General features: G+C 37.6%; 1 protein-coding gene and 1 long non-coding RNA gene across 12 annotated transcripts in view; one reads left to right on the top strand and one right to left on the bottom strand.

The window, feature by feature from the left end:
• Positions 1-15,970, top strand: part of LOC134211790 (neuronal acetylcholine receptor subunit alpha-7) — a 93,874-nt gene that overhangs the window by 3,532 nt on the left and 74,372 nt on the right. For 10 of the 11 annotated variants that reach the window (XM_062689017.1, XM_062689023.1, XM_062689013.1 and 7 more), the window contains exons 3-4: positions 8,855-8,994; positions 12,396-12,440. In XM_062689017.1, coding sequence (XP_062545001.1) covers positions 8,855-8,994; positions 12,396-12,440 — 185 coding nt within the window. The remainder of the gene's footprint in view (positions 1-8,854; positions 8,995-12,395; positions 12,441-15,970) is intronic. The other variant, XM_062689021.1, reaches the window with a different exon arrangement.
• LOC134215964 (uncharacterized) lies at positions 1,344-2,513 on the bottom strand. The gene is made up of 3 exons (XR_009980397.1): positions 2,261-2,513; positions 2,030-2,175; positions 1,344-1,976 (listed from the first exon to the last, which is right to left on the bottom strand). It is a non-coding gene; the product is annotated as an uncharacterized LOC134215964 (long non-coding RNA).

A 15,970-nucleotide genomic window follows, 5' to 3' on the forward strand; every position in this document is an offset into this window, starting at 1 on the left:
ATATACCAATCGACTCAGCTCGACGAGCTGAGCACATGTCTGTCCATTTGTGTGTACACACGAGACATGCCCAAACATTAACCAATTTTTCTTATAGTTATAGAAGACTTCACAGATTTACGTGCAACAATTTTTTTCCGGCTATCATTTGATTACAGTTCTTTCGTTAACACGAAAAAAAATCGCCTACAGATGACGCCAGGAAGCTTTTCGCCGAATATATTGTCTATCCGGAACAAAGTTATACCGCCATTTATTCCGAAGTTGGATTTTTCTCCAGATACAGGCAACTTTCCCAACTTCGGAAGTAGTGCGCTGGATTCGCCTAAAGATGCGCTAAACAACGCATCAATTAGTTTGACAGATGAAACTTCGAAAGAAAGTTCGGTTCGGAAGTCTCGACTTCCGCATTCTAAGTTGGTGCTACACCGACAATACCACAAAAAGCACGCCGCCAATAGATTGCTGTGACGTCTACTTATTGCAAACGGATGAGTGATGTGCTGTGCTGTAGCTTATATGACATAACGCTTCAAAAGCTTAATCGTTCAATGAAAATGCACAAATAAAACGCGAACACTAAGATTTTCTCATAGCATGCGTGAAGACACACCCGCATATTTTTTCATTTATTTATTTTTCGATGATTCGAATATTTAATTGGATTGTTTAATACTGCACGAGAAAGGCGCAATCACTGCTAGGTTAATCAGGGTTTTATTCTACTAACCATTGTGTTTGGTGTAATACTATTACTATGTTCATTAGACCTCTCCACACGTAAGCAAAAAAGCCCCTTCAATTCATGTGCCAACCCACATGGATTTTTGCAATGGGGTTATACAGAGTCTATTATATAGAGTTGCGCAAAGAGGATCTTATTACTCTTATTCTGAATGATGTTCTTGTTATTATGTTGAAAACTTTCATTTTTGTTCAACCCTTCAAGTGACTTCACGGGAGTGATCACTTCTAAAGCTTTTTATTCGATAACCAAAGTCACCTACAGAGTGCAAACACATGAGTTTCTTGTTGCAACTTTATTGGGGGTGTATTGAAGTTTTTGAAGCTGTTTCTAGAAAAATCTAATACATTTCAATTCATGAATTTTAATTCGCCATAATAATCATCAGGCGATAACAATACTTCCGCCTTACCAACAAGCATTTGTTTACTTTGCTCGATAGGTAGACGGTTTGACAGTTCAATAGGTATATTTGGCTTCACTCTTTGCGTAACTCTATATATAATAGACTCTGGGGTTATACTCATGAAAGGTGTGTGTGAAATCTATGAATTATTACCAATATGCATTTCTATTAAATTTATAAAGTTGGCACATACTTTTTAAAAGCATTGTTCATAGGATATATTTGAAAAGCAAATTATTCTTATCGTTGGATTTTCGTGTTCATTCGAGCTGAATTTTTCATTTTTGTTTCTTTAATAAACAACCATAATCTAGTGAAACAGTTTTTATTTTGAAAAATCACTCCAATTAACTATTTCAATACATCGTATGCGAAACAGGAAAACATATTTTAGTTACTAGATAAAGATTGTCGCTTCGGTTCCCTTTGTTCTGCTGTCCGGAACATGTTGGGTACCAAGCTGTCAAATCGTATGGATTTTCCTTCTTTGACATTTAGCTCCCCTATCCTCGCCAGCAAAAGATGTTCCTGACAGCGACGACAGCGACAATCTTTATCTAGTAACTAAAATATCTTTTGAAACAGGCCATATGCCGGCTGAGATATCTACCCAACCGGTCATGACTTCAACTTGACATGACAAGACATGAAACCACGTGGAAAAATTTTATTGGCTTTTCGGATTCGAGACATGAATTAAATACCACTCAAAGGCCAGTGGAGAATTTTATCATCGGGTACTTCAAACTGTTGGTACACTTAAGCCGCTACTGCTTCGCTGGTCAATTCGCTGCATCCGCCGGGGCTCAATGTTTTATATACGATCTGGAAAAATAGATGCTCCAGAATTCGCTCCCATTGAAACAAATCAAACTCACCTTAGATTTGAGTACAAAATGTTGTCATATGACTGCTACGAAACAGGAACATCGCAACATCGATCCGCTTCTATTGATCCATGTTATTCCAGGGAAACTACCGCTACCAAACAACATTTGAAGTGACCCTTTTCCCAAAGTGATATCTGCAACAAGATAATGGTAATGGTTTGCAGGATTCATCTACATTAGTGTTATCCAAAACTGTTTTCGAAAAATAAGCAAACTCACCTTAGAATCCAAAAAAACACGCTCACGTATTCAAACTCTGGATCATCGACCACCATGTTGTTTTGCTGCCAGCAATTTCAAGTATAAATGCGAGATTTGCTTCTAATGAACAGCGCAAATATGAAGTATATGCGAGACTTATACAAGGTATGAGTGTAAATATCACATGCATGAGGTACAAATGAAATTAATGAATCTCATTTTTTGAGTAATGTATGTGTAGATACGCATACATTTAATGGGGCCATTTTCTTGAGTGGCATGTTTTCAAAAAGTATCAAAAATTCAACCGGTTAGACCACAAACACAATTCTTATGCTAAAATAAGCTTTAGAAGTCGTTTGTTGTAAGCATCAAATATCATACGATTTGATTTATGTTTTGTTCGAATAACATGTTTGAAGAAATCCTAGCGTGCAAATTTATGACAAAGGTTCAGCTTCTGATTTTTAAGAATTTAACGGTAAGTCGCATATTGCCAATTATATTACAAAAATTACCCGGAAAAACGTGATTCATTCATTGGTCATAACTTTCCATCCCATTGTCCGATCTGGCCAATTTACAATAGGAAACAATGGGATAGGATTCTGCGTCGAATGCAATTTGTTGCGAGCAAATCAGATCGAGATAAGTGCCTAAAAGATAAGTGAGTTTTATTTTGCGCACATACATACACACACATACACACAGACAGACATCGTCTATGGAACCTATAGGATCTGTCTCAATTGGATAATTAAACTGAAATTAAGCTTGAAAATGGCATTTCGAATAATTATCGAAAAACCCTGCTCGCAGAGCAAGATTACTTTTGGCAGATACCGAATCATTTTCCATCGATGTTCTATTGGAATTGTTGGGTAGCACCAGCCATTCTTATAACGGGGTATTTTCAAGGGCCTCATACGCCTGTCACTGGCGAACAAAGCTCGTGTACTCTGCATCGAAGCTTAGAACCGGTGTTAGGGCGCAATCGTTAATGTGAACATTTTTATATTCGGTTAGTTACTGCAAATAAATTCTTTTTCGAGTCCCTATAATCAAGCAGGTATCTCAAGCCTATCACATCGTTATATTGCTGCATGATTGAGTGTTTAATTTTGATAAAATATCGAAAACAAAAGTGTGCATAAAAATTGCCTCGCCATAACAAAAAGGTGGTAGAGAATTAACACTGTTGTTTACAGTTTAGAACCAAATCCAGATGTCGCACATGTTGGGGTAGGGATTCAGTGCTCCGCCTTCTCCCCCTGGGTATTTTTTTGATTTTCGAACTGTCACTTTTAAGTTTAATTCTCCAAATGAGACAGACCCACAGTGTCTATAGTCAAAACGTGAACGGAATGAATCGCAATGGTTACAAGACTCGTAGAGTCTTCCGATCAGGGATTGAATCCTAAAGAGAAAGAACAAGTCTCTCATTTACCATCTCTGTATACATATAGGGCCCTCCTTAGCCGTGCGGTAAGACGCGCGGCTACAAAGCAAGACCATGCTGAGGGTGACTGGGTTCGATTCCCGGTGCCGGTATAGGCAATTTTCGGACTGGAAATTGTCTCGACTTCCCTGGGCATAAAAGTATCATCGTGCTAGCCTCATGATATACGAAATCGTCGAGCTGCGTCGATTGATTAAAAGCTCGGTTTGGAGTGATCCTATAGACTTTACGTATACTTTGTATACGTATATTAGGTGAAATGGAGGCTTTAAATTTTTTTTAGCCCTCTCCAAGGTTTTTGAGGCTTAATTTGCTAAAGACACTTCACGTTAAAATTGGTATTGATAATAGTTCTTAACTTATAAGATATTATAAGGTTTGCAGCAAGAAATACCTGCCATATTCATTCTATTATAACGGAAACAAATGAGTTTGTTTCTCATTTCTGAGATCTTTTTGAACTTTAAGCATAAAATGACAAAGTATTGCATTATTTTTTTCATTGAATGGAATACAGATGAAATAGATTTTAGTTATCAACAGGTAGCGGAAACATTATTTTTTTATTTATTACTCCATTAACTTAAGACATTGTCTTTTCTGTTACAGCATATACTGGTAATTTGAAGCGACAAGTGATAGATTCAGTCTTCTTAAAACATTAAAAAAACTATACCTAACTATAAATACCATTCACCTACATATTGTTGGTGTTGGTTTGCGTGGGAGAGCTATCAGATTCGTCAAATCATCGTTTGAATCTTTGTTTACAAAAGCAGATAAGTCGTTTTGAAAATTTTGTCTTGGTTTGATAATTATTATTAGTGGACTAAGAAAAGTAGTAACCGTGGTGGCTCGAATCCGGAATTGTTATATGAGGGCAAAGAAGGAACTTTTTCTTTTGAGTAGTATTTTATGCTCATGATTATAAGTGAAATATATTCTAGTTTAAGTACGCCGCAAAGCTACTATAAAAATCTAGTGAGTAAGTAATCCGACCTTAGCGTTAGCGTCTCCGATAACAATTTTCACGTCATGCTTTGGGCACTCTCCATAGGGTTTATCGAGACATTCATAAAACGTGTCCTTCACGTCGTCGGATTTATTGTTTGTCGGTGCGTAAACGTTGATTAAGCTGTAATTGAAGAATTTTCCCCGTACCCTCAACACACAGATTCGTTCACTAACGGGTTTCCACCGCATCACTTCGCCTCATCAGCTTGCCCATCACTTCTTTCTTCTTCTTATTGGCATTACATCCCCACACTGGGACAGAGCCGCCTCGCAGCTTAGTGTTCATTAAGCACTTCCACAGTTATTAACTGCTAGGTTTCTAAGCCAGGTTACCATTTTTGCATTCGTATATCATGAGGCTAACACGATGATACTTTTATGCCCAGAGAAGTCGAGACAATTTCCAATCCGAAAATTGCCTAGACCGGCACCGGGAACCCAACCCAGCCACCCTCAGCATGGTCTTGTTTTGTAGCCGCGCGTCTTACCACACGGCTAAGGAGGGCCCCATCACTACGAAACCAAATCCATGCTCTGCTTTTCCGCCGCCGCTGTGTTGGCCATGGAGTCCACGGTTCGTAATTCACGTTCTCCGGATCTAGGCCATCGGACTTCTTGAATAGCGTTCACTCTAACCTTCTGCATTTCACGAGCCAGAAGGCTCACTCGTCCAAGTTCATTTAGTGTCCTGACATTCCAGGTACCGAGTTTCCAATCTTCTTCTTCTTCTTATTGGCATTACATCCCCACACTGGGACAGAGCCGCCTCGCAGCTTAGTGTTCATTAAGCACTTCCACAGTTATTAACTGCGAGGTTTCTAAGCCAAGTTACCATTTCTGCATTCGTATATCATGAGGCTAACACGATGATACTTTTATGCCCAGGGAAGTCGAGGCAATTTCCAATCCGAAAATTGTCTAGACCGGCACCGGAAATCGAACCCAGCCACCCTCAGCATGGTCTTGCTTTGTGGCCGCGCGTCTTACCGCACGGCTAAGGAGGGCCCCCGAGTTTCCAATCATAGTCCTTATTTAAAGACCCGGCAATCTTTTGCCAAAAATAACGTTCTCTTTTTCTTCTATCTCCATTTTTTGAGGTATTTGAGAGGCTTCAGTAAGCTACCTTACCGGGGTCGCGTTACCTACATCGCGCTTTTGGGGCTGCCACCTTAGGTATAGCTGACGCGATACAACATTTCGTTAATCAGCCGCTGGGTACCAGGCAGGCGCTGTTTGAGCCGTTCCTCCTGGTGAACATACGCTCGAGGCGTACCTTCTCACTCTAGCTGATGTCAGAAAAACAATAGTGCCCAGGCTGCACCAGGTACACAACCCTTAGCTGGTGGTGGTCATCGGACGACCCGTGGAAGCGCGAGATAGGATCTTGTGGGGACCAAAGATCTGTTGGGCGCTCCATCCTTGATGTCAACCCACCATTTTGCGGCCCTTTATCCATCGAAAATATGTTAACCAGGTTTCTTTTATCCATCGAAAATAAGTTATCCACATTATTTTTTTTTCGAAAAAAAAATGGATGAATTTCATTAAAAATTGGCTAGCAATATATGTTTGTTTTGTTTGTTTAGTTTTATGAAAAAAATATTATCTATATACATAAAAATGAATTTCTGTCTGTCTGATCCTTATAGACTCGGAAACTACTGAACCGATCGGCGTGAAAATTTGTATGCAGGGGTTTTTGGGGAAGGTTTTTAAAATGCTTTGAGACCCCTCCCCGCTCTAGAAGCTCCCATACAAGTGAAACCCAAATTTATTGTAGAATCAATAATCAATCTTTGGCGAGACGAAGTTCAACGGGACAGCTAGTACTGAATAAATTGTGCACTATTCCAACATTAATCCAAGCCTTTTTCTTCAAGTCACAAAGCAGCATAAAATTGCTTCGTTTTATAAGATTGATTAATTTCAGGTATGAATTCCGGTCACTTGATTTTGATTTTCTTCCTTTTTCCGACAGGTTAGCGATCGTGTAGTATTTCCGAAGCTCGTTGGCCATGAATTTTTACCTTTGCGGGATGGATAGTGAAACTCTTGGTCAAATTATTCATCTCGATGCCCTTCTTATGTGTCCAAAACACGATTTTCAATATCACTTTTAATTTACGATACATCGGTACATACAGTTAATGTTAAGTGAATACATCGAATGTAGGATAAAACAATTCAATACCTTCATGAGCTTTTGAGTAATAACACTTGGGTAACTTATTTTCGATACAGTCCTTACTCAGCGTATAATCAACAAATTCCAGAATATGAACCCGTGTTACGCGTCTGTAATTCGTTTTTTTTTTACTTTTTTGAACAATTTTTCGTTTACTATGGCCTCAAAAAGTTTTGGAATGCAAGAGATAATGACTATTTCACGTTAATCACGTATTTCTGATTTTTTGCCAGATTTAAAATGGGTATAAAAATGAGTTTTCCATATATTTGGGAATTTTTCTGATTCTATAGACATATAAAATAGCCAAAATAATGGAGTGGTTAGTTTCATTGCTTAGGTTTAATTTATGGGTTTCTAATATATATTATATATATATATATATGGTCATTTTTTCAAATCAATGGTTTTTCGAAGCTATTCTGGGTCCTGAACAACTGTGCAGAATTTGGGACCGATTTGCCGAAAAAGGCACGTTGCTGGAACGTCCACGAAAAAAGTTATAATGCTTTGAAGATTGAGTGTTCAAACCATATTCAAAAAATCGTTTATTCTGCCAGCACTGCCGAACTACGTAGACCAATAATTTAACTGAATGTTATTTCAAAATTATTGATCTTATAGGGCTTTAGAGCTAATGGGAGCTATCCGGAATCATTTCACAAAGAAAAACCCAGATTAATCCACCTAGCAGCGATGATGCCTTTCTCGTGCATCGTAAAATGTACTGAAAAAATCACATAAGCAAGGTCAAAAAAGCACTTTGAGGGAAAAGACCGCATTTTTTCTATAATTCTGCATGTTTTGCATTAATTACTATGCATTCCCACCATTCTTGAAAAAAAAAATGTTTTTTCCAAGGGAAAAAATAATGATTTTTCAATAATTCCGAAATGGAATGTTCGATCAGGCCAATTTTCAATAGCAAACAATGGGACCGCATTCCCCGTGGAATGCAACTTAATGCGAGTAAATTGGGTAATCGGCTAAGTTCCAAATAGTGTGTCTACAAAATTTGTACACATACACACACATACATACATACACACAAACAGACATCACCTCAATTTGTCGAGCTGAGTCGATTGGTATATAACACTATGGGTCTTCGAGCCTTCTATCAAAAGTTTGGTTTTTGGAGTGATCATATAGCCTTTACGTATACTTAGTATACGAGAAAGGCAAAAATCCGACAAGAAGGAAGATGGGTTTTGCCCTTCGATAACCATAGGTCATCCGGTAGTGCTGGCAGAAACATTGATTTCTTGCATATGGTTTGAACAATCAATTTTCGAAACGTAATAAAATTTATGTAGACCTTCCAGATACGTACCTTCTTCGGCAAAGTCTTTCGGCATTTTCCAGACTATATGCTAACGTATTGAGTCACGTGATTGATGATAAATTGAAGCCGCTAGGAGCGAAAATGTTAAAAAGTACGTTTTTCCATACTAATCTCCATGTAAATTTAAAACGCGATGAGGCATGCGTGGTTGCAACCAATCGAGCCCATATTTTGCACAGTTGATTGGGGTCCCAAAACGATTAAGAAAAACCTTGATCTCATTTAATCGGACGAAATATGCGTTTTTCCATACAGCTGTCCGCACTCTAATATATTCGAAAAAGCAAGGACCGCAAATTATTGGAAGTGAAATTCATATTGGATATTTTATCATAGTTGGTGGGGGGGGGGGGGGGGGGGGGAAGGGGGGCGAATATTTTTAGAGGAATTAATTCATGTAATACGAACATACAAATTCAAATAGAAATTGAATAATACCAATAGTACTTAAATTAAAAGTATTGACAGGTTACGTTTTAGAATCTGCCTATTTTTGTTTGTTTAAGCAATGGAGAACTTATCATTGTTGATAAGTTTTAATAACCAAAAGATCCAATAAATTTTCTCAACCAAAGCATTCATACATATTTTCACTTTTCCTTTTTACAGATAGCTTGCAAGGCCCCCACGAAAAAAATTTATTAAACAAGTTGTTAAATACGTACAACACGCTCGAGCGTCCTGTAGCAAATGAATCTGAATCATTGGAGGTGAAGTTCGGATTAACTTTACAGCAAATCATAGACGTGGTAAGTTGTCATGCTTCCGGTGCTAAAAATGTTTATGAGAATTGTAATCTGATGTACAATGGCGAAACTGAGACGCATATATTGTGGGAATAATTCTGGTAATGTTTAAGTGGTATAACAATTAAAAAAACAATAGAAAAAAGTTGTCTCGTTCTTTGTGCGAACTGATATATTCAATTAAATGCGATTTAAATGTACTTTTAGGATGAGAAGAATCAGATACTTACTACTAATGCGTGGTTAAATTTGGTAAGTGGCATGTACCCGGCGTCAGCAGCGACTTAATAGCATACTTTGATTTTACCATTTGTTGTTGCAATACTTTAAATATGATGGCATTAATAATAATATATCTGTTTAAAATAATACAGACATACTTGCAAATCATGCAGTTTCAACCAATCTAAAAATGTTCAAAATATAAAAATGCTCATGCTACGCGCTCGCAATGGCAGAATATGTTGACTTGTTGTATTGTATTGTCCAAATTTTAGAGAATGCTCCAAAAGTAAGAGCAGGAGTATTTTTTTAGAGGGATGAAGGCAAATCTGCATACAGACACCTGAAATTATCACTCAGGGAGCGGGGTTGGCGCGGAAGGCAGAAGGCCAGCCCGCCGGACCCACTAAACCCACCCAAGCAACAGAAGGTTACTTGAGTTACCCTCTCTTCTAATACCCTGGTTCCCCCAGGAACTGCCTCCCAGCATTACTTCTTGGGGATAGGCAGTACTTAATGTACTCGCTCATTCACGCTCACACAGTTACTCATCCCGTATGAGTCTTACTTGGGTGCTCTCTCTAACACACTCTCTGACACATCCTGACACTCTTTCTGACGCACCATGAGCCTTACTTGGATGCTCACCACTGAAATAAACAAAATAAACAAAATAAACATACCATGTGAGTCTAAATTGAGTGCTCACCCTTTACGCACCATGTGATCACGCACCATGCAATCACGCAAGCTGCATCGTGTGACATCGTGCGGTAGGCAGATATCACTCTGAGACACATTAAGCGGTACGTGCTCTCCAGCTTCCGCAGGTAACTGGTTACCCTCAGAGCTCTCGCCCAGGACGAGCCGCCGTACCTAAGAATAAATACGGCAACGCTTGCCAGTAGCCAACGTCTACTGGCACACACCTTGGAACTGTTGGACATCATCCTCGATAATGCCGCAACAGCAGTCGAAGCCCTCTTGCACGCGTAGTCGACATGGCTGGCGAAGGTCAGCTTGTCGTCTATTACGACCCCGAGGAGCTTCAAACTCCGCTTTGATGCGATCGCGACTTCACCCACGTGAATCACAGCATGTTGAATCGACTTGCGGTTGTTGACGATAACCACCTCCGTCTTATGTTAAGCGAGCTGCAGGCCTCTAGCGCTCATCCAATCCTCCACCGTGCTGATCGCGTGTGCTGCGGTCAGTTCTACCTCGGGAATTGACTCCCCATAGATCTCCAAGGTTACGTCATCTGCGAAGCCGACGATCTTAACACCAGGAGGAACTTTTAGCTTTAGAACCCCGTCATACATAAGGTTCCATAGTACCGAGCCCAGTATTGAACCTTGCGGAACTCCTGCGGTAATAGGTACGCTTCTCTGACCGGCATCGGTCTCGTATAATAGTACACGGTTCTGGAAATAGCTTTCCAAAATCCGGTACAGGTCCACCGGCAGGCTAAGCCGGTGTAACGAGAGGGCGATGACATCCCAGCTTGCGCTGTTGAATGCGTTCTTCAAGCTACCATGTTTGAATTCGTATATTATGAGGCTAAACGATGATACTTTTTATACCCAGGGAAGTCGAGACAATTTCCAAACCAAAAAATGCCTAGACCGGTTCCGGGAATCGGATTCATCCACCCTCAGCATGGTCTTGCTTTATAGCCGCGCATCTTACCGTAAGGCTAAAGGTAGCCTCACACCTCGGGAATTTGGTCCGCGGAATTTATCCCCATGTGTTTTTGCATATGCGATGTTTTCGGGATTTGAGCTGGAAAATCAAAATCCCGGCCCCATTTAAAATGCACGGGGACCAAAATCCGGCGGAATTTTTTTCAAATCCGCGTAAAAAGCGTTCAGTGTGTCTAGTGTCACAAAAAGTGAAGAAATGTAAAATATCATGAGAAAACACAAATATGTTGCTAAAATCGAATGGGGTCTGTTAATCCAATTTATTAATAAATAGTCGGGAATGTTCTCCTTTTCAAGTTGTCACCTTCAGATTGGCAGTTCTATGCTATTGCTCCTAAACTAACTGGAGATATAAAAATCCGTAAAAAACAAATCCTCAAAATTTGTCGAAGTTTTTTTTTGTTGCCCCTTCAAAATTTTATTTATGGGCAAAAAAAATCGAGGGGGGAGGGCATAATTATTTTTAAATATTTCTATCGCCCTTATAAACTGAGGAAATGGTGATAGAATACTAAGTAGAAAAGCAGGCAAGTTCGAGTTGGAATACAGAGCCGTAGAAGACGAAGAAGAATAACTCTTTCCCAGGTTTTCGAGGCTACGATGGAAACGTGACCGGAACCGTGAACATTTCGGCACCAACATTTCAAAACGGTGAAACTGCTTTTGTAAACATGAGCTTCTTTCGTCGTTGGTGGGCTAATTTGTCCCCATCAATGCATGTAATTCAGCACCATTTAATGTGAGGAGAGAATTCCTGCTTCCATCAGTCGTATTGGATTGCGTGGGTGGGTTCTAATAAGCCCACACGCACCGGGAATGGCTTGTGTTTTTAAAAGCATTTCGCCATTTTGAAATGTTGATAAAATGATTTATCTTCACACATTCATTTATTTTTCAGTACGTGTTTGAGTAACAAAATGTGATATTTTCATAAAAATAGATATAATATTTTTCACAATATTCTAATTAAATATTTAATGTTCCTTAGAATATTTCACAACTTTTTGATTAATAATATTAAAACAAACTATTGGTAACATATTGTACTTACAAGCATTATATACACAAGCCAAACATATTCTGCTTTATCTTATTCTATTTAGCAAACCGCACGAAATGTTTGACAGAGTGCAAGTTGGTTAGTTTTCGATATCACAATAGTAAAGTGCTTAACATCAATAAAATAGAAACATAATCAACCAGTATTAATAAAAAACATAAAACAAAGAGCATTCTTGTTGTGAAGTGCATCGATGTCGCTTTTCAGTGGGTACATGTCATAACAGTACGTGCATGTTGTGTTACTTCAAATGTCCCCAAATGACTCATAATCAATTCGTCCTAGGTTTACCGTTCGTCTTAACCCTCGAAGGCAGTTTTGAACACAAAAACAATTTAACTTGTTTTCATCTTACTTTTACGCACAACAACATGTTTTTTTGATTTTAATTTTCATTTTTAACTGTATGTTGATTATAGGACGAGAAGAATCAACTACTTATTACGAATATTTGGCTTTCTTTGGTAAGTTATGTAAACTAATAATCCCATAAACTGAAGTGCACATACGGGACAATTTAAAAACTCATAAATTATTTTGTTTTTGAAGCTTGACAATAAGTTTTTGATTTGAAAGCCGCATATTTTTAAATTGGTGTTATTGAGTGTTTCATTTGCTAGTTACTTCATACTATTGTAATTTATATTTTTCAAAAATGATAAGTTCAAACAAATACATTCACCATAGGACTTTCGAATAAATGCAAAGTATAAATAAATTTTAATAATTGCTGAATTCGTTTATCTCAAATAAATTAGAAGCTATCGTAATAAAAAACATTATTAATTAGAAGGTTTCAGTGCTATTCATTGAACACATCATTATTGAATCCAATTCAAAATATGATTTATTTCTTATGAATTTTTGTTTCTATTTTAGAAAAGTTTATATGAATTCCGTATGTGCATTTCTAACTAAATGATTACATTCAATCAATTTTAAATCCAACTTCAACTTCACCCCACATGGTTCTATCTGCAACTTATATGATTTATTATGCTTAGAATTCATGTGTTTGCCACATTTTTTTCTGACATACGCTCTGAATAATTTTATTTTCAACCGTTCATTAAAAAATATTGTATCCCTAATGATAACATGTTTGTTTGTAATATCCCAACATGTTTCAAAAATCAATCCATATGTTTCTTAATTATCATGAGCTCAATAAAAAACAGCATACAAGTTTTTTAGGATAAGTTGAAGTAATTTGGTGTTAGAAAGGACTTAGCGAACCAAGCACTGAAGCGAAATAATGAAATTATATTAGGACTTGTTTGTACACCTAAGCATAGTACGAAAACACAATTTCATCTAAATGATAATTTCATTTAATCAAAATAAACATTCATAAATTACGCAACGTTTATCTGGGAGGGGTTGCGAGATGTATGACGATCCATATCGTCAGGTCGAACGTTGGTGTTAGTTTGGAGTGGTCACGGGCTAGTTACCTCTTTCGGTGGTTGTCTACATCTGCTTGTGGTGAAAGTGGACCAAATTCCCATCTTGGAATGGTATTGCGGTGAACTTGGCGGAGCTCTTTCCTAAAAAGCCATCAACAAGCTTCGCACTGTCAAAAAAAGCAATAAAAACAAATATAATGACAAAAAATCGTATCTATAATTGTTTGATAAGTAATCTCATGTTCTTGGCTGATCCATAGCTTTTTATGGTTGAAAACCCAGATAATGATGCCTTTCTAGATACAATCGATGCACTTCGCCTTAGTTTAAGGCATTTCAACTGTAATTATAAAAGACAGGAACACCGTCTTCGACCAGAGGTGAACACTTAGCACCTAGCATTTGTTAGGACACATTGGTTAGGACACAGACACAGGACACAGGACACAGGACACATTTTTCGATCACGAAAAGTTTCCTCCTTACCGGGGCGGAATCGAACCCGCGCTCCCTAACACATGCGTCTAGACGATTGACGTCGCTAACCGCACGGCCACGAAGCCCAATTGCCTACAATAAGGCGTTTCCAAACGCTTGCTTTATAGACGTAACAAAGTAAAAATTGAACCATTTTCGTCATAACTTTTGAAATAAATGGCCGGTAGTTTTATATAATTCAATGCAACTTGTTACGAGAATATTGGGAGAGCATTATTACACACATACACATTCGCACACAAACATACACACATGGAAAGACATACATTTGCTCAGTTCATCGAGCTGAGTCGATTGGTATATAACACTATGGGTCTTCTAGCCTTCTATAAAAAGTTCTATATTATTGTAATTTAGTTTAGTTGGTTCTTCTTTTGTTTCATTCATATCAACTCGCTTTGAGAGACGTTATTCTTTTTTTTTTCAATATAATTTTTAATAGATAAGGGTCGAAACGAATAATGCTTGGAATAATGATTAAAGTTACTCCAAGTTGATAAATAAAAAAAGTTCGTCAAAAAAGACAAGTTTTATATTATCAAATAATCAAGCGTTACACGTTCTACATGTAGCAATATTTGCTTTAAAAATATGAAAAAAAGCAATGACTTCACATATTTACAAAATAATTAAACCATATGACCTATGTTTCCCCCGGTTTACGGTACTTCATATTGGGTACTTCACTATGTTGATGCATTGTATGAACGCTTTTCATATGCCTTTCATCTTCGCCATGTGTACCAAGTATTGGCGATGTTATTATAAAAGTGTGTGCTTTTATTTTTAAAATTCTGAAAATTACAGGCCATGGAAATATTTAAACGCATATTTTTGTGTTCAATAGCCTCTAATTTTACATTCAACTTTTGCTTGAATGCAATATTGCATATAAGCTCCATAGTAATGACGACTTGTAATTTTAAAATGTGATGGAAAAATGAGTCGAATCGAATGGAGCCTTTTTGTTACATCATATATGCTGTAACAGTTTTATACTGTGCATGTCTGGTAAAGTGGGATTTAATCAAATTTGGCTTATAGGACCGATCTACCGCGATGAGTGGAAACAGCCCAATTTTTGAGTGATAATGAACTCTCGTTTAACCTTTCAAAGCAACATTTAATTTGAGTACTGCAATCAAAAGTTTCATATTGGTCTGTTGATTGCTGCAACTAATTCATGAAAAAGTCTTTTGGAAAGTTAAGCGAGAACTGACAAAAGTACAAGGACCCATGGACCCATGGTCTGATATACAGGGGTTGGACAAAAAAATTGATATAGGCAAAATATTGTCGAATCTCATATTAGCATAATTTTGCATAGAAAAACCGTCGGATGCAGAAACTCATCTGTTTTCTGTCCTCATTCTAAGCCAGAGTGACAGTGCAATTTGACAGTTTATTGATAATAATTGTTATTCTTTTGCGTGAGTCGCGTCGCATCACACGTCACGTTTACTCTGGCGGGCACACAGATCGGTCTAAGAGCACCGGAGATCTCTAACCCCTGTAGGTACCCATCAATTCGGCATCACGAATTGAGTTGATGTCTGTGTCACCACATGAATACGCAGCAATGATCAATTAGAATCAATATCTGCAAAGTAACTTTGCCTAAAAGATTTGAATAACCAGATTATTATATCTATCTATAATTGATTTTCTAATCAAAAGTATTAGAAGTGTATCCATTGAACTAAGTCACACATTATTGTTAACACGAGCTCGCTTTTTTATTGGAATAATTAGCCTTAATTTTTATAATACTTTGCTGCATATTAAGTTACTTTTATTGTATCATTTCGTTCACCAGATACAACTAATGATGGGCTAATAAAAATCACCTTAACTTTCATATAAACCCTCTAACATAAATTGAATTATTATCCCCTTTTATGTTCTCACTACTACTGGTGCTTTTAGAATACCCTATTCAATTTCATTTGACTAAAGAATAAACACACGATTGTTTAATCACGAATAGGTTATTCATGACGACAACGCATATAACTTCAATGGAATAGCTTATGCTAAATTGTTTCTAATAGATGATATGCAATATGTTTATGAAATTACTTAATGTCTTC

Source organism: Armigeres subalbatus, chromosome 2 (assembly GCF_024139115.2).
Source record: "Armigeres subalbatus isolate Guangzhou_Male chromosome 2, GZ_Asu_2, whole genome shotgun sequence".
NCBI classification, from domain to species: domain Eukaryota; kingdom Metazoa; phylum Arthropoda; class Insecta; order Diptera; family Culicidae; genus Armigeres; species Armigeres subalbatus.